This window comes from Photinus pyralis, unplaced genomic scaffold (assembly GCF_008802855.1).
Source record: "Photinus pyralis isolate 1611_PpyrPB1 unplaced genomic scaffold, Ppyr1.3 Ppyr1.4_LG4, whole genome shotgun sequence".
In the NCBI taxonomy this organism is placed as follows: Eukaryota; Metazoa; Arthropoda; class Insecta; order Coleoptera; family Lampyridae; genus Photinus; species Photinus pyralis.
In genome coordinates, this window is record NW_022170511.1 from 2,933,485 (window position 1) to 2,954,666 (window position 21,182).

The 21,182-nt window shown below is 35.2% G+C and overlaps 1 protein-coding gene across 1 annotated transcript in view; it reads right to left on the reverse strand.

Annotated features, from left to right (window-relative positions):
• Window positions 1-21,182, reverse strand: part of LOC116167903 (carbonic anhydrase-related protein 10) — a 348,976-nt gene that overhangs the window by 16,834 nt on the left and 310,960 nt on the right. The window contains exons 5-6 of the mRNA XM_031483500.1: window positions 20,738-20,929; window positions 1,818-1,913 (exon numbers count right to left, since the gene is read on the reverse strand). Coding sequence (XP_031339360.1) covers window positions 1,818-1,913; window positions 20,738-20,929 — 288 coding nt within the window. The remainder of the gene's footprint in view (window positions 1-1,817; window positions 1,914-20,737; window positions 20,930-21,182) is intronic.

Here is a 21,182-nt window from a genome sequence, read left to right on the forward strand (position 1 = left end):
AGGCGTGATCAAGTCAATAAAGGATTAGTAATCGGTGATAAGGAATGAAAGCGAATATGACCCATGCTTTCTGTGAAATAACGTCTTAGATTGTACGAGAAGGTCTCGACCACGGAGAGGGGAAACATTATCACTCGAAAGGGGAACGAACACCTTTCTGATCCTCCATAGACCGCCTATTTGCTAACGACCGCCGATCTTAACATACACTATCGATTAAACGTTTGTCAGAAACGACGGATTCGATAGATCAATCGTACCATATATGTGGCCCATTACAGGATTGGAAAAATTAAGTCCAATCAAGTTCTAGTAGAAATTCTTCAGAAGAACGTATACTCTTTGCGACTTAACAGACGGTAGTACGTCAATCCAAAGTAGAACGTCAATCCAAAAAGTTCGCTTTCAGTTTTGTAAAAAAATAGTCTGTCCACATTTTACCTGATCGCAAATTTGTAATGAATCTAATGCGGTCCCATTACTTTTATTTTATTGAAGACATCCAACCAATCTCCAATCGAAAAATAAGTGGTAACAAAACAAGATCAGTTTGAAAACAAAAATTATAAAATAAAAAAAAACGTACCTACTAAATAAAATTATTATTTGGCAACGTTAAAATTAAAATTGAAGATTAGTGTAATCAACCCAAATCATTCATGAAGCTTCGAAACACTGGGAGTCCCCGAGAAAAGTAGAGTTTAGCGTGGGGCTTTGGAAGGGGAAAAGGGGTCCCGTTCTCAGCTGTATTGTGTTTCTTTTGTTTCAAAGTCAACTTGAATGAGCATCAATATTGTAATTAAAATTTGTGAATGTTCGTATTTTCGCCATATCAAAATGCGGTTTTCACAGACTGTTTCATCTTTTTTGATAATAACATAATTAGATTGTTCCATTTGAAATTTTCAAAAAAACCAGCAAAGTTTATGTTAATGTCATATCGCGCCCTCTACCACTCATCAAATTTCCAATGACTCTATTCACAAGAGAGCTCTTTCCAAGACCTATTATGTGAAAATCTGTTAACCTAAACTGAAGCTACATTCCTTAAAGAGATGTTCCCCTTCCCCCACCCCTCATATTTTATGAGCTAGAGCAATGTGCCGCGAAGCTATAAATTTGAAAACAATTTCCAACGATTTCTCTTGGCCCCTTTTGTTAACAGCATTTTTTTCTCGAAGCTGTGCAATTAACGGTTCCATAGATACGGCCTGCGACTATTATTAATGGGACACCCTGTACAGAAGCGCGAAGCTTGCAGCGTTCTTATAGTATTATGCTATTTAAGGTGCCCAACTTTGAGTTATTTACTATAGGCAAAATGACGTTTTTGACAGATAACCTGCGCGTTAGGTTTAACGTTAGTGATACATCACAGGGCTCATAGTTACAATATATTCAATTCTATACGTTTTATTTCTATGCAATATTTGTGAGCCTACACCTACAGCGTTAGTGACAAAAAAAATAGAATTGTGCATACCGTGTATAGGAACTTGATTGTTTGATTGCCGAATGTTTAACTAAAAGAACAAGACCTTTTTAGCGCAATGGGTCATAATGTTTACAATGAACATTGAAAAAACAATTCCATTTAACCTTAAATGGCTACTTATGTTGAATATGTGAATATGGAAACCTAGGTGGAAACCTGACCAAATTCCTAGCAAACTCGATAATTTTTCCCATGTTTCATTCCCAATACCAATTTCCATAGTAATTGATCTCTTTTTCTGCAAGGGAATAAATGGATTTAACGTCTGTCAAGGTTTGAACACGATTTTACTTTTATCAGACGTGGAAGATCGGATACGTACCTGTAAAAGTAGCGAAATCACCACAATCCCCTGGGCTTTGTGTAGCGCTTCCGAGAAGTTGGAATACAGTTGTGAGTTGAACCCGAAAATCTGTATCTGGAACAAACGGAATGTACAGAATGCGTCCTTTCATTCTCACCGGCTGCTGCAATCATCACTTTATTGCTTTGACGCTCATCGAATTTTCTTCCCCTTTCTGTTTCGTCTCCGCCCGTGATTTTATTTTATCTCTGCCTATGCCCCGAAAAATTTCTCGGTCCGACAGTTTACACGTCGAGCAAATATTATGATTGCCTTAGCTTGACTCAATATTCGATTTCATATTTGACAATTGTCCCGGTCAAAATCAAACGTCTTCGTCCGTTCGGAGAACAATTCCACGATTGGATGCATGGATGGTTTTAAAAGGATTTATTCCCGAATTTGGTTTGAGGTACCGCCCTTTCTGATACAAAACTTACATTTTACTCGCTTATTTGATTTCTTAAATTCCTGTCTAAAAGAAAAGTTTCGCGAAAAGTTCTTTTGCTTCTAAAATCGTTTATTTTAATGGACTAGCTTCAAATATTTAAATGGAAATTTTATGTTGACTAACTTAACGATAGAGTGCAAACGTCGTCGTTTCTATTTTCAATTTTATAACGAACTTACTGTCTCATCGCGCTTAAGATTTAAACAAAAGGATGTATAGAACGTGGAGCTTTCATGGCGCATCAGAGAGATCAATTTATTATGTTTTCCAATATGGGTCTATTTCATTAGGCGTGTTAGAGTCATGTAACGAAAATAGATATAAATGTAGCAAGTTTTAGCACCAGTTGCTAGTACTGTTTAAAACCGCAGAGAGCCATTAAGGAGGGACGAGTACAAACTATTCCAAGAGCCTATTATGTTTAATAGCGATACTTAACTTAGAAATAACCACAGATACTTAGTTGAGCAATATCGCTTTATATACTTCCAATTTCGCGGAAAACCGACATAATAAATATCAAAACCAATTAATATAGCAACTGTAAAGGAGCGGTGGGTTATCTTGCATTTTTAATCACTTTGTATTGTTTTCGTCGTTGAAACACCGCACAGCCGTGTGTATGATGGGTATTAGATCGCACCTTACACTTTCCATGAATAATAATCGCTTTTCATATACCTCTACAGTACACACTATCTACTATTGAAAGTAATTTTACGGAAGAGAAGTATATACAACCCCGAAATGAAAGGGGTTCTACTTTCTGGATAACGTATCTCCAAGGAGTTATTCTCGTCAAGCTTCTTAGTTCTTTCTCAAGTACTCAAGCTCTTCGCCTTATGTAAGATTGGAACGATACAAGAGTTTGTCGCAGGTGAACCGAAGATGCCTACTTTTCTTCTTACTGTAAGTATTCCCGGCGCGACCTGTATCTTGACCACATTTTCCCTCAAGTAACGATACGATACTATAGGTTTTATCGTTTTGACAATTTCCAAAAATTACTTTAGATGCATTCGTAAAAGCATTAGATACGTATAATTGAGAATCTACTCGTTTTATTAAGGTAGCAATTTCTCTACATCTTTATTCAAAAGATTCATTCAAGAATAACACATGACAAGGTAATTAATTCCTATTGTTCTTACGCATCTTTCTTTTGAGGCATGTTAAGCATGTAAATGACTATTTTTGTTAATAAACGACACAGGATGGAATTGGTCGGGTTTTTCCGTTTAGAATCCAGCCGTCATCAAGCCCTTCGTTGTACTAGGTGTCAAATGTTCGTTAATGTAAGCAGGACAAAACAGCTTTACTTTAAAATGTGCGAGTCTGAAGAGATTCCACTAGGAAAATCAATTTAATATCCACCAACTACACATTTCTCTAAGGCCATTTGACGGAAGTTTCAAAACTCTCTTTTCACAATTTCAAAAACATACAATTCCTGTACTATTGAAAAGAGCGAAAAATGATCTATTATCTATTGGTGTTGAAATACTTCTTTTACAAATTTACACATCTATTTTTGATAGAAAAGCATTGAAACGCTATTTAGCATTTTTTCCACTAAATTTTAATAATTTAGACGCCACAAATAAATATGTCGCTCGTGTAAAAATCGTGTTCGGATATAGTTCAATCCAACACCAAAGAACGTTCGAAAATGGCGCATGCACATTAAATTGACGCGAAAAGCGTTCTGTATAAACCACATACTTTCTATTTGTCTGCTCATGCATCTGTTTATCAGACGTTAACACGATTTCTAGATCATAAAGTTCTGTTTTCAGCAGTCGAGAGCTAAGGTATACTGCTTAAATGTGTGTGTAAATGAAAAAAAAAAACATACGATGCGCCTGAACGCATTATCTGTATAATTAGGATTTTTCCAATTTAAAATTTTCATAGATGAGGAAAATCTGATAGAGTATCTTCATTAACACATTAGTTACGTGGTTTATTTTATATTATACCACTTCACTTTTATGCCTGGTGCCATTTCACAATAAAGCATTTCCTCTCCTTTAATCACTGGTAATTTCCCAACCGCATCTGATCCCGCTACCACCTGCGTCCACTCTGCAGGAAAAGTAGGTAAAGGTTGTGGGAAATTATCGCGTATTAAAGATTCAGAGCATCGCCAGGGCATAAAGCAGCTTTCATAAGTGGTTTTGCGCTTTATAACCTAATTTGATAGTCGAGTTATTGTGACAATTACAAATTTTATGGCGCTCCGAAAACCCTCCGAAGTGCAAATTTAGTTAACGCCATAACAACAAAACTTCTGCTAATAACAATTAGAATTTCATTTCTCTGTTATACGTCGACGGTCCGTTTCAGTATAAAATCGTCTCGTTAGAAAGCCACCTCCACAAATGGTCTTTTTGTTTAGATACTTCAAACTAACCACCCACTTTAGTTGTGTAGAGGATACGTGTAGTAAATCTCCATTGAGTTTCTTAATCATATTATTATCCGTTTAAGCGCGTTAATTGTGTTTGAGGAGATACAATAGCTTGAAAATCTGCCTGTGCTGCATGTACGATGCACATTTACCATACATTAATTAAACTTAGTTATCTGCAAGATTCCAATTGTTGCCACAAGACCACAAATATCAATTAAGGATGCAGTAACAGGGCCATAACTTACATTAGGTTCTGTTTTAGCCAGCATAGAGAAATAATGCCTCGATGCCCTTATGGATGGTACGTCGGTTATCGACTGCATGCAAACTCATTCCGATTTTGCCCTTAGTATAACAATTAAGCAACTGGACAACACGGGGGCGTTTTTCGCAAATAACTTTGTACATTTTGTAGTCTAATTATGTCACATGAGTTTAATTAAACTTATGATGGATTAATTAAATCGCTGTGCATATCTATTCTCACTAATTATTCTGGTAATTGCAATTATGAACAAAACACCAACCTGTAGAAGCGTAGCCAAGTTCACGCAGGTAGGTAATATGGAACGTATTTCCGTTGTCTGAAAATACCTGCACGAAATATACAACGGCCCAATTTAATTTTCCGTACAAACCTTTGCAGATATAGCTCTTTTGTCGTTTGTCCCACGAGTACTCATCTAAAAACGATTGTCATCCGTGTTTGAGCGGCATTATTTCTTACTTCGTTAAGTCCAAGTGTTGAATCAAATAGACATCTAACGTCTAACGAAATTAGTCTCTTGTTTAACAGTCAATAATCAACATATAGATGTACAGGCAGGCAGAATGTGCGATATATATGAGTGATTTTCCTTGGTGAAACAAAGTACTAGAAATATTATAAATGTTCTTTCTATTCATTAAATTGCATTTTGCACTTTCGGTGTTAGATTCCTAAATGATTTTGTGTGTCCTTTGTGAATTTTCACATTCAAAAACAATGAATATTTAATAGAAGGTCACTGCCAATTCATGACCACCTCACGCACTAAAATCTTATGGTCTCTTCTGGCCACTCTACTAATATGAAAAAAAAAGGGTTTATTTAGCCACCATCCTGAACTGTAAGGAAGAAAAATGATGATTTCTAGAGCATATCAGCATATCTATGAAGAAAGGTCAGCCCAGGGGTCAGCCCTCCCCAAGAAACGAGTTTTAAATCAATGAAAGCTGGCCACTTTTCAAATTGACAATCAAACTTTGCAATAAAACGCATCAAAGAAGCACTTCCCAATAAAATACTTGCTGCAACTACTAAGATCAAAGGAAAATTTATGAAGAGCAATTGACGTTTAAACAAAAAATTAGAAAGGGCACGCGCAAGACCTTCCATATATTATTTCGCAATTTTTCATTTAAAATTTATTAGCCCAAATTAAACATAGACCACCACGCCAATTCTTTGTGAGGGTTGAAATGCAATTTGGCAAACGTTTAATTTGTGTGGAAAATAGAACGGTCCACGTCCCACATACAAAGGAGATATTTAATTTCATATTTTACACGTTTAAATTTTGTATTGTGCACCATTTAAATTAAAATCTAAATTAAATTCATCAAACTATAATTAAGCACGGACGAACACATTTTTACCGAATCCGGCTGGGCGAAATGCAGCACTCGCTTTCCAAAATAATGATTTACCTAATTACTTTCAGGAAATTGTCTAATTGAGTGAATCGTTAAAAACCTCGTACAGGCCGGAACGGTTTTAATCCCGTTGGGTCTCTGAATATTGTATCAGTTGCAACCTGCATAAATTTGTCCAAAATTCACTTTTAAAGAGAATATCTAATTGGGCTAGAAAGCAAGTCCTCAGTACAAACATTAATGATAGAGACTGGGAACAGTTAGTGAAATTTGGAAAGGACTAAAGCAACTTCGTTTTTTTTTAGTAAAAACCATTTAGCTAACAGCAAGTAGCAAAACAAAGCGTCTGTGAAAGTTCGCCGAACTTCCACAATTAGAAATTCCGCATACCTTGTCGTGTTTTCGTTGTTTAGCATTCACCTATACATGGAATTTATCACCGGTGCGGTACCTGTCCATTAAATAAAAATATTTAACTGTTTTGCACATTTTAACACATGTCACAAGTCACATTATTGTCCTCATTCTGTGAGATTTAAAATGATTGTTGAATTACGGAAAACGCGCGCATTCTAAGCACAACATTGTAGCAAACAGACCGTAAATAGGTGTTACAATGGTTGTGGATTTGTAGAGATCACCTACATTGCGGAAACAAGGTTTTTCCATACAGATATTAGCCATAATTTCTATCAATTAAGTGAAAATTACAGTCGAATAAAAGAGCAGCATCATGTCCAGTTACATCAGAGATTGAATCAACAAGTTTACTCCTAGAAATAGCCAAAAGCCTTTATCAAAATGTTCTCGGTTTGACCAGAAGTAACGTGTAAAAATTTGCAAAGGAACACCCTTTATTGTATTTATATGTTTAATATGTTTTTTACAACAATATGGTATTCCAAGGCAATACGAAGTATTCCGTAACTGAAAAGTACCTACTATTGCAAGAAGGGGTAATGAGATCTAGTATAGTCTATGCAATTGATTTCAGCAAATATCAGTATAGTTATGTGGCGCCATACTTTTGCCTATTCAACATTTTCCGCGTGATTTTGGGGTTTCATGTCTGTCCATCCGTCCGTCCGTCTGTGTACATGATAACTCACGGTCATACATTTTTAATTAACACATGGAATTTCTCACAGCACCCTTTGCTTCACCCATGTTGTGTCCTCAGTTTTGCACTAATGCTCGTCAGAGAATATTCGATAAATGGCTCCTGGTGTTGTGTTGACATATATTCACAAAAAATAAAATTTGCATACACGGCAAAGTTATGCAGAGTGCGCCATATGCAAATTTTGCAACTGAATCAAAAGATCAAAACAAATTCTGTTCCCCTAAAAGCAAAAGCTGTCCGTCTGTGTGTGTTTGTCGCTCGTTGTCTATATTGGTTTGAAACAGTTTATTTCTCCTCTCATCAGCAACTAACGAGCGATCAAAAATGAGTTGCTGTCGAGTCGCCTTTGGAAATTCAAGTTAGGTACGATTTACCATGTAAACAAAAATTCCAAAGGTCACTCGACAGCAACTCATTTTTGATCGCATAGTATAAGTATTTAAAAGCACTTCAACAGATTTAGACATTTTTAAATGCTACTGAGTATTCTAGAAATCTGTAATAGTATTTTACATTATTAGCCAGGTAAGTGAGTTTTTACTGGCGATAGGAGAAGTTGACTGGCGAGCCGTCAGGCGAGCCTGTCATCTCCTAGAGTAGAACCTAAAGCCCTTTAGAAGGTGCTAGAAAACCCTTGGCCAAGTTCTTTATAGACTCTTGTAAAGGAGTTTAAATTCTGAAACACATTCCAACTTCCTTAAGGGCATCAGGGATTTGAGACCATATCTTACGGCTCTCAAAATCTTGGTCGTTAAGATATTTATTCGCGTAAGGACCACCGTAAACAAAGTAAATTTGTCGAATGCTGCAGAAGCTGTTTACGACAACCGAAAGAACGGAGGAACTGGACCCTATAGAGTATAGAACATTCTATGTTTTTAAAAAGTGTTTATTGTGTTGTCTTAAGTAGACTGTGATTTGTAACGACAGATCTTACAACCACAATTTTATGTGACGCAATAAACAAACAGTTTGAAATTTCAATTTTTTAACATCAAAAATTCACCGATTTTGAAATTCTATATCGCACATCAAAAAATGAAAATTACATTTTTCTTTACAGATTTTACCTAATTAACTAATTTTGTGGCCACGGTTTTTTGAACTACCCTGAACCTGTCCTATCGAATCTAATAACAAATAGATGGCACAAATTTTTACACACAGTTCACCTAAAATATAATCATAATAGACCCATTAAATTGGTCTGATGGGATGCTCGAGCGATTCTACGCGTACAGGTTGTCAGTGATGTAGACTATCCAAACAGAACCCCACGATAGGTCCTAATTTTCCATTTAGGTGATATTTTAACTCCGAAGCGTTCCGAGACCTCAATCCTGCGCATGTAAAATTCACACTTTCAAATTAATGAACAAGAGGCTTGCGGTTGACCCAATTTCCATAACCTTTTCTTTCATTAGTGAAGCCATAGAGTTGGTTATGGAGTAATTGTTCCGAGAGTACCAAAGGTCAAACAGTTTGAGGATTTTTTTAATACCAACGGCTCAAGCGACGTGAGAATTTGCATTTTACGTTACCATATCAAAAAATCAAAGCTACCCAAATAATTCAAAACGGATTTAATTTCGGAAATCTGCTCGCGTTGGTGGAAGGCCGGTATAAATTTGTTATAAACATTAATGTCAAACCGTTACGAGGGACAACTGGGGGATATCCAGGTGTTGAATAATAGAGATGTACTATCTACCACACCATGCATTCGGAGAATGTTATTTAACACTTATCTCAAAAGGAAAGATGTGCAAAGAAATAAAAGGAAACATTTGATGCACGTCTCCCATTTGAGAAACACGCTAAAACGTAAAAGACCACTTGATGAGACAAGCATCGTAAATCTCGCGGGAATGCATATATCTGCCGGCAGCTACAAAGGTAATTATTCGATGTAATTAATGGCAGTCTTGTGTGGAAACATTGCGGCGATATATACGTGTGCAGAGTGGCGAACAATCAGACATAGAAACTATCTAGGCATCCTACCCCTGTAATAACTACCGCAATTTAATTAATGGAAAAAAGGGGAAACGTTTAAAATCTGCCCACGAAAACAAAAATTAATAAGTTTGTTTTTAAAACCGCGCTTTCAAACAAACGTTGCTTGATTGAAGTGGACGAACAAAAGGGAGATTTAAATTAATCCCATTCAAATTATTGAAGCTATAATTTCTGCTAAACCGGGCGGAAATAATTATATTTATCGGTGTCTTTATAAATTGCGAAAATCTTCAATTTCCGCAGTATCTGTAAAGTATAAGATGCAAACTGTGATTTCGTTTCTAATTAGAAACTTTCGGGAAGTTATTAAATCCACTTATTAGCCGTTTATCACAATTTCGGACGAATACCCTCGAGTGGCGTTACAGCAGCTTCTTGTGAGTTTGGAAAAACCTCGCGCTGAGTAACTTGAAACAAGGTGGTATTTAATGACGACACTGTGGATAAACTTTAAAAGCCTACGAGATCAGAATAATTCACATGATATGGGTCCCCGAAGGAATCTTGCGGGTTTTTGATCTACCTGAATAAACCTATATTTGAGGAATATGGCCGTTCGGGCGCTACCAACTTTGTTGCAGTAAATGTTGAAAGTTTCAAACGTGAATGGAATGTCCTCAGGTTTATTCTGTTTGCTTTTAAAAGCCGTTTCGTTAATCCGGATTTCTATTATCTAGGATTCCCCTTAAAATGTGGACCATATTGATTGCTAACGATGTTTGGCGAATGTTAACGCAAACGTCAATCGTATAGGAGTTCTGCGCTAGAATTATCTAAATAAACTTACAAAATTAACCCGCAGGAGTGGAGGCATTTAGCCAACAACCCGTCAATTTCAGTTTACATGCACGAGAATAAAAGGATCTCCAATGTTACGTTTCAAAGTGTCCCATCAAACTCTAAATGTTGAATAACCACAGTGATATTCGAATCTGAAATATCTGAATTAGAACTTCAGCAATATATGTGGTAATCTGTTCAAACAAATTAAAGGGGGGCTTTTACCGTATAAGTTACGAAAACTTTTTACTAACTTTTCTGACTTTTGCTACACAGTTAAGCTTAACACAAAGTTTTCCGAGCTGCCACTTGTTATATACATTTTCGAAGCTTTAAAAAAGAGACAAACAAATCCTTTCGCACTTTTGCAAGAACGGATAGTCGAATGGCCAGTGACTAAGTAATTTGCATTATTTACATCAAAGCTAAAGGATTCCGGCACCGGAATGTAATAAAACCTACCAAAATAGCGTGCAGCACCTTAAAGTAAGCGTGTGTGTTCGTAAGGTAACTCGAAATTCGTGCAGACAGTCTACAACATTCCAGTAACTTTCAACGTGCCTTAGCATTTCATAAATCATTTCAGTGGTGGTGCTAAATTAGAGTGATTGTTGTTATTGAGTGCCAGCTTCAGGTTATGAGAAGTGGTGTTTACCTATTGCGGCCCAAGGGCTTCACCCAAAACTCTTTCCATTCTAGAAAACAGGCTTCAAAAAAGTTTGGTGCTAGGCTTTTGAATTATTTATAGTATCTCACATACAGGTACGGAAAAAAATTATTGCGTGTCTGGCTTATAATAAGCTAGAAAGATACCCAATAATCATTATATGAGTGTGAGAGAGACATTCCTAAATTAAATGTGATTTATTGATATAGCCCACTCAAAAGACGCATGAGTGGCATCAGCGCTTTTAATTTGTTGTTTATGAGAGTAGTCGTCCGAAACTTTGTATCATTGATTTTTCCCAGACAAGCAATTGAATACACCTACTCTAAAACCTTCTAAATATTTTAAACGCATAAGATAACAGAGACCTCAAATAACCGGCAGATCCAAATTGCTCTTAAAAACCCTTAAAGGTTCTCAAAGTTTCGGAAGATACCCATAGTTTCTCAATAAGGCCGTCTTGGAGACAATTGAATAATCCTAAAGACTTTTAAAGCCTCATAAAAGCTACTAAGGTTTACCTCTTAAAGAGTTTATAAAATTCTGGAAGCTCTTCGAGACCCAGGGTGATTCAAATGCCTCCAAAGACTCCTAAAAACCCTTAAAGGTTCATAAAAGCTTAATGCCTCGTAAATTCTCTTCAATGCCCCGCTTTTACCAACGCAATGTGTATTAAGTTCTAAAAGTAAAACTCACCAGAAAAGTACGAAGTCAAGGAAATTAACAAGACCAAAAAACAAGCACATCAAGAACAGGATTCGAATGTACGATGCACTTTTAACTAGGCAGACGGCAGCTTAAAAACCGAGAAATGCCTAATTGCCATTCGCCGAAACTGGGATAGAGAATCTAAAAGCTTTGGAACACTGTTAGAAACGTTTTGAGGCACTTGCATACTGTTTGCAAGTCGAAAAAGCCCCTAAAGACACATAAAAGCTTAAGGCTCCTCAAAGTGTGTCTTTTGAAGGCTACTAAATCATATTAAAGAATTTAAGGGGAATTTAAATCCAATTAAGATCTACATAGAAGAACAATTAGTCCTTAAAACCCTTGAAAGCTTGAACCGGGTAGATTGATTTTAAGTGTAGGAATTTTGAAGTTTGAGTTTTGATCGTAGTATCAATACTGGTTTGCTATGTCTTCGTTCGGCACGATTCGAGATCTTTCTAATAGATGCTAAGATGGCGAAATTTTAATTGTTGTTAAAGTTGGCGTTCTACGTGGAACCGTGTTTTTGTGTGCATGAGTTTTTGTCCTTGAGTTGTGCCCGAATTTTTGTGGACTACCTACTGGTGTCGTATATTTTGGAATTTTCTCTTGGGGGTAGTTGCTTTTATATTTCTGGCACTAGGTATAGTTGTTGGGGAAATTTTTGTATTGTTATAATGGCGACTTTATCCATGGTAGTTAAGCATCTCAGGAAGGATGAATTGGAATATGAACTGTAAGTTTTTATAGAACACTGCTCTTTTATGAATATTTTATTATCTCGGTATGGTGATATACCCCCTCCCAACCAGCAAAGTAATTATATAATTTCATCGCTCTGCAACTGTTTTATTTGTATTTTATTACTATTTCCAAAATACTAATTAATTTTATTAGAGGGGAAATGAACACTATTTTGTTGTTGAAGCTCAAATGTTTTATAAATTTATCGTGGAAACGTTTCTAAGAGCAACACTAATAAAACAAATTAGATATGTAGGTCATGCTTATAAAATAAAATTGTTTTATAGTTACTTTTAGTAAATTTCGGCAATATTATTAAGACATAAATATATTACAAAATTGTTTTATAGTTCCTTTCGTAGCTTTAATAAAACAATTATATTAAAGTATCAATGAGACCTATGTCGTGTCTTCAAGTAAAAAAGTTTCTTTAGTGATCAATACAAAACTGTTTTATATTATGTTATTTTGGTTACAATATTAAACCAGTAACAAAGTTTTTTTAAAATTAAATTATTTTCATGGTTATCATTTTGCTATCGCTACCTAACTGAAACGAAACAAATTGATGTTGAATTAGCTGACGTGGCTGGAGACTCATTACGACTGTTCAATCATAGTGATCTTTTAGTTTAGAGAACCGGCCTGAATATCTGCAGAAATGAAAATGTCGCAATTATCACATTGGAAAAAAGCGAGGAAAAAAATAAGAAGAGTGGCGCCTTCCCCAGAAGATTAGAGATATGTATATATGCGATAATACCGTATAAAAGCCGCGTACGGTATTAAAATGTATCAAGCAACAAATCTGTTTTATTAAATTTCCCAAAGCTTTAAAAAGTCGCGAATTAGCAAAAGTGAACTCGTATTTTCTCGGCAATTACCTTATAAAAGCCACGTGAGGTAAGAAAATGTATCAGGGGCAACAAATCTGTTTTATCAAAGTCCCCAAAAAATCGTGAATTAGCAAAAAAGTTGTCAATTAGCAATATAGGCGCTCTTGTTACTATAGGGTTTTCGCTATCAAAAGCGTTGCACGTCATTGATTTGATGACATCAACAATACACGGCATTGCCAAATATTTCTAAGGTATGCTGATATATTAATCTTTTATTAAGGAAACACTTTTAGGTTATGTTTCTACCATCCAGATTCCAGAGGAACTAGAAAATTCAGAGATCATTTTTTGGGCTCCCTGTGTGAAACCAACCTACTGTGCAACAATAAAACCCATTCCTACTATGCTGTGACGGGTTCAAGGAAAGTGCAGTCCACTAAGTGTAGTACTATTAGCATTTTGTTTATAACGTATCGCTGCCGTTGTGAGCAGAAAGATGAGGAATGTCGGCATTGCGGCATTATGTAAATGTTTCGGTAGTTATAAACCATTGCATAGGCCATCAGCAAATAAATATCAAGTTAATGCTTGCTTGAAATCTTGACTGATTTTACGTTATTTGACCAACTCTTGCTGTAGTGGAATTTGAGACTAGTAAGTTCAACCGAGACAAAAACACAAGAAATTTTATTGAACTAAGTACATAAAATGATAATTAACATAAACTGATATGATCGTAAAAAGGCGAAAGATACTTTTCAGACTACGTGTCATTCCATTTTGTTAACATAAAACAATAGTATATTGAAAGACAAGTGTTACAATGCGACCTATTGTAATACGACTATCTTGTGGCACGAGTGGCGACGCGAAGCGTAGCCACGAGTGTCCGCAAGATAGGAGTATTACAATAAAGCATTGTAACACGCGTTTTTCATACTATTTTTTCTATTTCGGTGCTTTAATTTAATTAAAAAAATCATTATCAGAAACTATAGGGAACATTAGAACTAACATGTTTTATGTTGGGAACACTTTTTATGCCGTTAAGTTTTAGGTTGGCAGCGTAGTAAGACTGACATTTTGAAGTTCAAACATGGAAGTACCCAACGAAGTACCTACTTGTACTAACTAGTAACTGCCAACTTAAGAGATGAGTTACCAAAAAAAAACGACTATAATCACTGTCTTTGTACAACTGTTTTCGGCCGAAAACAGTTGTACAAAATCATCATTGTGACACCGAAATAGAAAAAATAAATTTTAATACACAGTTCTCGTGACTTAGGTAATTGCAGTTTTAATTATTATCCAGTTAATCGTCATCACTCAACTATCATTTTCACCCAGTTTATAATAATTGGGGCCATTTCTGCAATATCCAATTGTTTTTCGCGTTCATACCATTCCTTATTAACTTTTCGGTGTGATTAATTGAATTTTTCCACATTTCTGAGGTTACAATCACAAGTGCAAGTTTATTGTGTAACGAATCTTGAAAATCTGCTTTTCTCCACGAGTTGTTCGGTTTTTGTGTCAATAAGGTGCTGTGGTAAGAAGCATTGTCCAATACGATAACACTTGGTTCTTCTAAATTTACTAATAGGTAATTGTTTTTCAAACTAATGTAAAAAGTTTTCACGATTCATTTCTCCGTGGTAATCGCCAGTACTTTTAGATGCAAATACAAGATCTGCGATATCAAAGCTTCGTTTTGTTTAAAAGCTTGGGAAATTCTGCTGACCGTAGAAATGTTTAAATGTAATGCTGCCGCAACGCGCTGAAGGTAATCACAATTAGTAGAAGTAGTCAGAAGTAATTGAAACCATTCTTACCTCTCGAACTGAACCTAATGGTAATAAGGAACCCCCATTATCTCGTTCCTGTTCAAAATATTGAATTAAAGAGTCAAGGAGTTCCTTCACTTTACTGGTCAAATGTTTCGGCATTGTGGCGAGTACAAATGCAAATAACGGTAGAATGTACACAAACAGCAATTTTGTTCTGAACAGAACACATTTTTTTGCACTAAGAGTGAAGATGAATAATAACAACCACAAGAATAACCGAAAACTTTCACACGCAAAAACCGAACGAAAGTGTCAAATGTCAACAAATATTACAAATAACGTTTGGCAACATTGTAAAAAAAAATTCCGAATCTGCCAACTTATTCTCCCAAAAAGTAACTAAATAATAATGAATATAAATCCGTCAAATCTTGATTTAAATTGGCATGCCATTTTCTTCTGTTGATGACGTGCAACGCTATTTATAGCGAAAACCCTATATAAACAAGAAACAGTTACTTTTTTCACCGCCTGTTCACAAATAAGAGTTGCCTAGTAATTTAAATTGTTTTATAATGGTCGCACCTAAAAGTAAATTATTTTATAGAAAACGCCATTTTAAAATGGGTGCAATTAGGTAGTCAGTTGAATTGAAAATACTAAATATGACACTTATAGTGACATGTTCAGTAGGTAAAAAATGTAAAAATTATCAATAGTTATCACTGCAACCAATAGGTTCAACTTTTTCTGTAGAAAATTATCATATTGAGGAAGATGGTTATTTGAAAAATTTTACCAAAACACTGGAAAATACAGGGCGCCCTTAAATTTTGTTAGATATATGGTATATATTTCTCAATAAAATTTCCCTGGCATCAAAAATTTTATTCTCTGTAGCACAAATAAGTTTCTAAATGAGAGTCCCTTTGTCCAAATCAACATTGCTTGTTTGCAGCATTCAGAACATTATTAAAAAGCACTTTCATTTTATTATTGTAATTCCAATATGCATTTTTATTTTATTTATATTATTTTATTTTATATTATATTGTTTCTGTGAAACTACTATAAAAATGTAATATAGTTGTTTTATAGAAATGTTTATATACGTTTATAAAGTATAATTTATAGCGTCGTATAAAAAGCTATAACAAAACCGTTCTATCATGTTTGTTTAAAGTTTGTATACGATTTGCCGAAATGTTTATGAAATAATTTTGTTATGTTTCAAAAGCTTTTACAAAATTACTAACCAGAACTGAAATGCTTTATAAAGTGGTGCCAATTTTACATTTATAGCTGTCTTATAAACATTTTGAAAACGTTTCTGAGAGTAATGTTTTATAATTTTTGTGTCGGAAGCGTTTCGGCAACTATTAGAACATGCATATGAAAATGCTAGTTGGGCTGATATTCAACTCGATTCCTTGGTGAGAATCCTAGCTTCATTCGGTACATGACCACTTAGGAAAGACTATTTTAAGTATGGTAATCTTGATTAAGTGGATTGATAAAGACACTAAACCTTCCCCATACTTCTTTTAATTATTTCAGGTATTAGAATAAAGGCATAGGTGACAGCGACTATAGTTTCGACCCGAAGGTCATTATCAAGCTGAAATATTATAATTTGAAACAATGACGAACCTTAGGTGACCTACCTTAAGTTTAAGAGAACATATAAAGGTGGTTGAAAATTACATTTTAAAATGGTACATTTGGTTATCAATATGCTGTAAAACATGTGTTAAAAACAAGTCTAGAATATAGTTATACTTACGGGAAAAATTACTAATTTATAACATGGGAAACAATAACAATATTAACAATTTAAAAAACTTTTTGTCCTCACATATTATAAAACAATTGATTAAATTAAAGAAATTAGAGGAGACGAGATGGACACAGCCATCTTGACAAGCAATGTGAAATGTGCTAACTAAATACGACAGGTTAAGTAACTGAAGGGAAGGGGCAAAAGCGGGAAACTTGAAAAATTTGAAAATTAAAAAGGAATAAAGGGCCGGATTGGTTATGGGACGAAAAAAGAAGAAAGGTGAAAAGAATGTAACTTAGCTTACATTAGGCTATTGTTTTTAGAAAATATTTAAATTTAATGGGCCAAAATACCCTGTCTCTACTGAAGGTAGTCGTCGGGACTCACGGACTGAATAGAAGCCCAAAAGTAACAACCCTGATCTGCTGAAGGCAGAAAAAGGGCAACGTAAACTTAAACTAAAAACGAAGGGCTGACAAGCGTATCGGGGTCGGAAACTACTTGGTAAGAAAAAGCAAATTTTTATTTAAGTGAAGGATTTCATTAAGGGAGTGTTGAGGATTCGTCCTATAGTGGAGGTAAATCTCTTTCATTTCAAGAAAGTCCAATTTGAGACTTTTGTTACAAACATGCAAAATTTTGAAATCCTCTTTAAACGTATAAGCGAAATTTCAACTATTATAAATCCATCTTGGAGAAGTGATCCGGGAACCTGGATTTGAATATCTGAGCTTGAAAACGAGCCGAGCTTTCGAGTCGAGCATAACTGGTGTTTTTTCGAGGCAAGCTGGAAGTCCAAAATTTCCAGCTGAACTGAGCTGAGTTGTTTTAATTTGTTTATGTTATTTGAAGATACAAAAAAATAAAAGACACTTTCTCATTGCCACTTTTTTGAGCTCTGCAAGACAACGTGGAGATATTTTAAATACACGTTTCGTTTCGGAGAAATCATCATCAAGTTTATTTTTTTATCGTTGTATTCGTAATAAACAATGTTATTCGAATCAGTACGTGCTTTTTTCATGAGCCATATACAAAAATAAAGCTGATGGGTTCTCAAAAACGAAACGTTTAGGTACTCAAAATCTCTCAACGGTTTCTTGTAGAGCTCAAAAAGGATGAGAAAGTGTTTTTTATTTATTTTTTTGTGTCTGTCAAATAACATCGGAAAAAAATGAAAACGAAATGGGAAAATTTCGGTTTTTCTGGAAAATCTTCGGAAGTACACAGAATATTCTGATTTTCTTTACAGCATGATAATCACTTTTTCCTAATTTGACCATCTTCGTATTCTCCACGGTTTCCGAGATCCCCATGATACACATGCTTATCTTGGATGAATATAATGAATTACAATTTATTAAGGTTAATGCTCCTAAACACCAATTGCACATTGAAAATTACCCACCATGAGGTGAAAATGTAATTTGACTAAGTTTCCTATTAAGCTTATTCCATGGATCGTTTGGGCACCCCGAGGTGCTTGTGAACGGTTCAACTTGAAATAAACTGTGTAAGGAAATAATTATTACGACTTGTAGCTTGTCACAATCTCAAAGTGACAAGGGCCAGGTCTGCGCATCAAAAAATAAATAACATTTAACATCTGAGTCAACCTCTGTCATTTGCACTAAACCATTGCACAAGTCGTCTGTATCAACTCTCATTGAAGTGCTTCTTATAATGGAGATACCTATGTGAAAACGTTGCAGTAAAAACCAAATGTGAAGCAAGTCTCTACGTTAGAACGTTAACAAATTGATACGATGCGAGGACAACCCTCCACATAGCCGTATATAGAAAGCACAACAGATTCTATATCGCGCATTTGAACATTTCATCCACATTGAGTATACACTTAATCGAATTTTCCTCCGAATAACTTTCCGTTCTTTTTACTGCAGTTACAAAACTATTTACATCCAGAATAAGAGCTCTCAATTTCTAAGCAATTGGTTTTTCCGAACAACTACAATTGGAGGAAGACGTGCGTGACGAATTGAGCTGAAAGACGAGCATACGTGAAAGGGAAAAGTAGAAGAATAAGATACAATTTTCCCTCTAGAATTTATAGGCGGTCCGGCAAACCTCTTAAAAGATTGCCAAACAAAACATTGAATTCTGTCTTATACATTGACAAGCTCCAATTTCCTTTTAGAGTCGTTTACCACGATCTATTGATGGTCAGATACGTATTACAAAATTAGATTTTTATCATATTAACTTTTTCTAGGAGGAGCACAATGGCCTTAGGTACGGCACCTTATTGCGACTGTGAATCACCGCTATTTTTCAAGTTGAGCGATTTCGTAGAACAAATCAGAAGTCGATAGGCGGAAACGTAAAACATTTCAAATTCATATAGAAAATTTCTGTATATCGGCCAATGTGATCCGGGTTCCAAGTGAAACTATGGAGGTCAATGCAACATCGAATTACGATTGAACCAGTTAAAAGGTACTGTAACATTGGAGTACGGCAGAACTTTCTTTAGATTTTTATTGTATCAAATGAATTACGTACACTTTTGAAAAAAAGGAACCCCTAAATTACTCCAATGGCGCAAATTTCCTGTTTATTTTAACAGTACTTAACTGAGGGAATGTATTATTGAGCCAGCCGATAATTAAATTTTCAAGGTTTTCCCATTATAATGAAGTTAAGTATCTTTTATTTAGGAGATTGAATCCACTTTTAAAAGAAATGTGGCCATGGAACAACGAATTAAGAAGATGCGGCGATGTTTGCCTATATCTTCATAATGTGAAAATATCCAAGATTCTCTTCGGTCCACTTTGGAAACTTGAGTGTGAATTTCCGGTTTAAGATGCAACATTTAACATCGTTACTGCAAGAAATACAGGACAAAACCACAACTTGAAACCAACGCTGTTCAATTCAACATATACAAGGACATATATAAGGAACCCGGAAAAACCTAAATTTCAGTATATCGCCAATGTACATACAGCACGGGTTCGAGAAAATGGGAGGATGCAAAGCTTGGGCTCAGAAATAAGTTACAATTGATGAATGCGCATGGCAAGACGTGTAGCATAACATTATCTGTGAGGAAGTTATCAATAAAGGTGTGCATAAGGAGTTATCAATAAGTATTTAATAGTGGGTACGAGCATTGGATGATTTTCCAGGATTTGCAAAGGTAATATCACAGATATAAAGCTCCGTTAAGTAACAGAATGTAACTACGGTACAGCGTGCAGCATTATCAAAGGCCGATACAATAACGAAAGGCTAATGGTAGGAAAACTAATTGTAAAAATTATAGATTTTCCCAAAATTAAACAAGAATCGGCAAACACTATAAGAACATTGTATGACACCACCCATTATTGAGCCTCCTGTTGGAAGATTGTTAACCCAACCTAAGATAGTGTCACGAGCGGGCATGGAATGGAATGCTACCTGCCGCACGACCCCCATTTCCTAATAGCCGAGAACTACACTACATTGTATAAGACATTTTTTTTAAATATCCAAATTTTCATTTGAACGTATAACCCGTTCCACCTTGAATAGAAAATCTTGAACCAAGTTTTAAGTCAATCTGAACCTTAAGCCCTTCAGCGGTTTAAATTCTATTATATTTCATGAGAGGTCGACGCTTCGTTTTAACAAACGTTTTAGTTTATTTATTTTTCCAATGTTTGCAAAACACCATCCAAACAAACAGTAGGAGTTGTTTACCTTACCTAAACAATCGTTTGTAATACATTGTACTAAATAAATAAAATATGTAAAAGAAGATCGAAATGAATCCACTTTTGAGTATTCATTAATCATTATTGACATGTGTGCCTCTTTAAACTCAATTTATTCGGCATTTTACGTAATAGTCCGCAAACCGAATTTATTCCCAACGTAATAAATTTCGGTCGAAAGCTACGTTTAAAACGAAAAACTTGTGTAAGAAAATATTACCAACTTACTTCGGCTGGGAAGGCATATCCATTTATTGAATGTTCGGAACCAAACTGATCATGAAGACCGTAATGGATGTGAATTTCTTGAAATTGATATTTATATGACAGTGGACCACCTGTCACATTGATGTGATGTCGTGTATCGTTATCTACGGTGAATATCACACTATGTCCTGTATTACTTATGGATCCACTAACCTGCAACAAAAATTACTTTTATCTTTCATCTAACAAAGAGTAATAGAACTAGGTAGATTGAAATCAGTGTTAATATACGAACTCGGAACGGAATGACTAAATAAAAATGCTAATAAGAAAGGAACGTTACTCGCCGCTTTAGATGTCAGAAGGAAGCGGAAAACCTCTAACTCCTTTAATACTTAATCAAAATGAAAAGACGTGGAAAGTAACATATTAACGAAAAAGAAGAAAAAAAAACATAATCAGGATT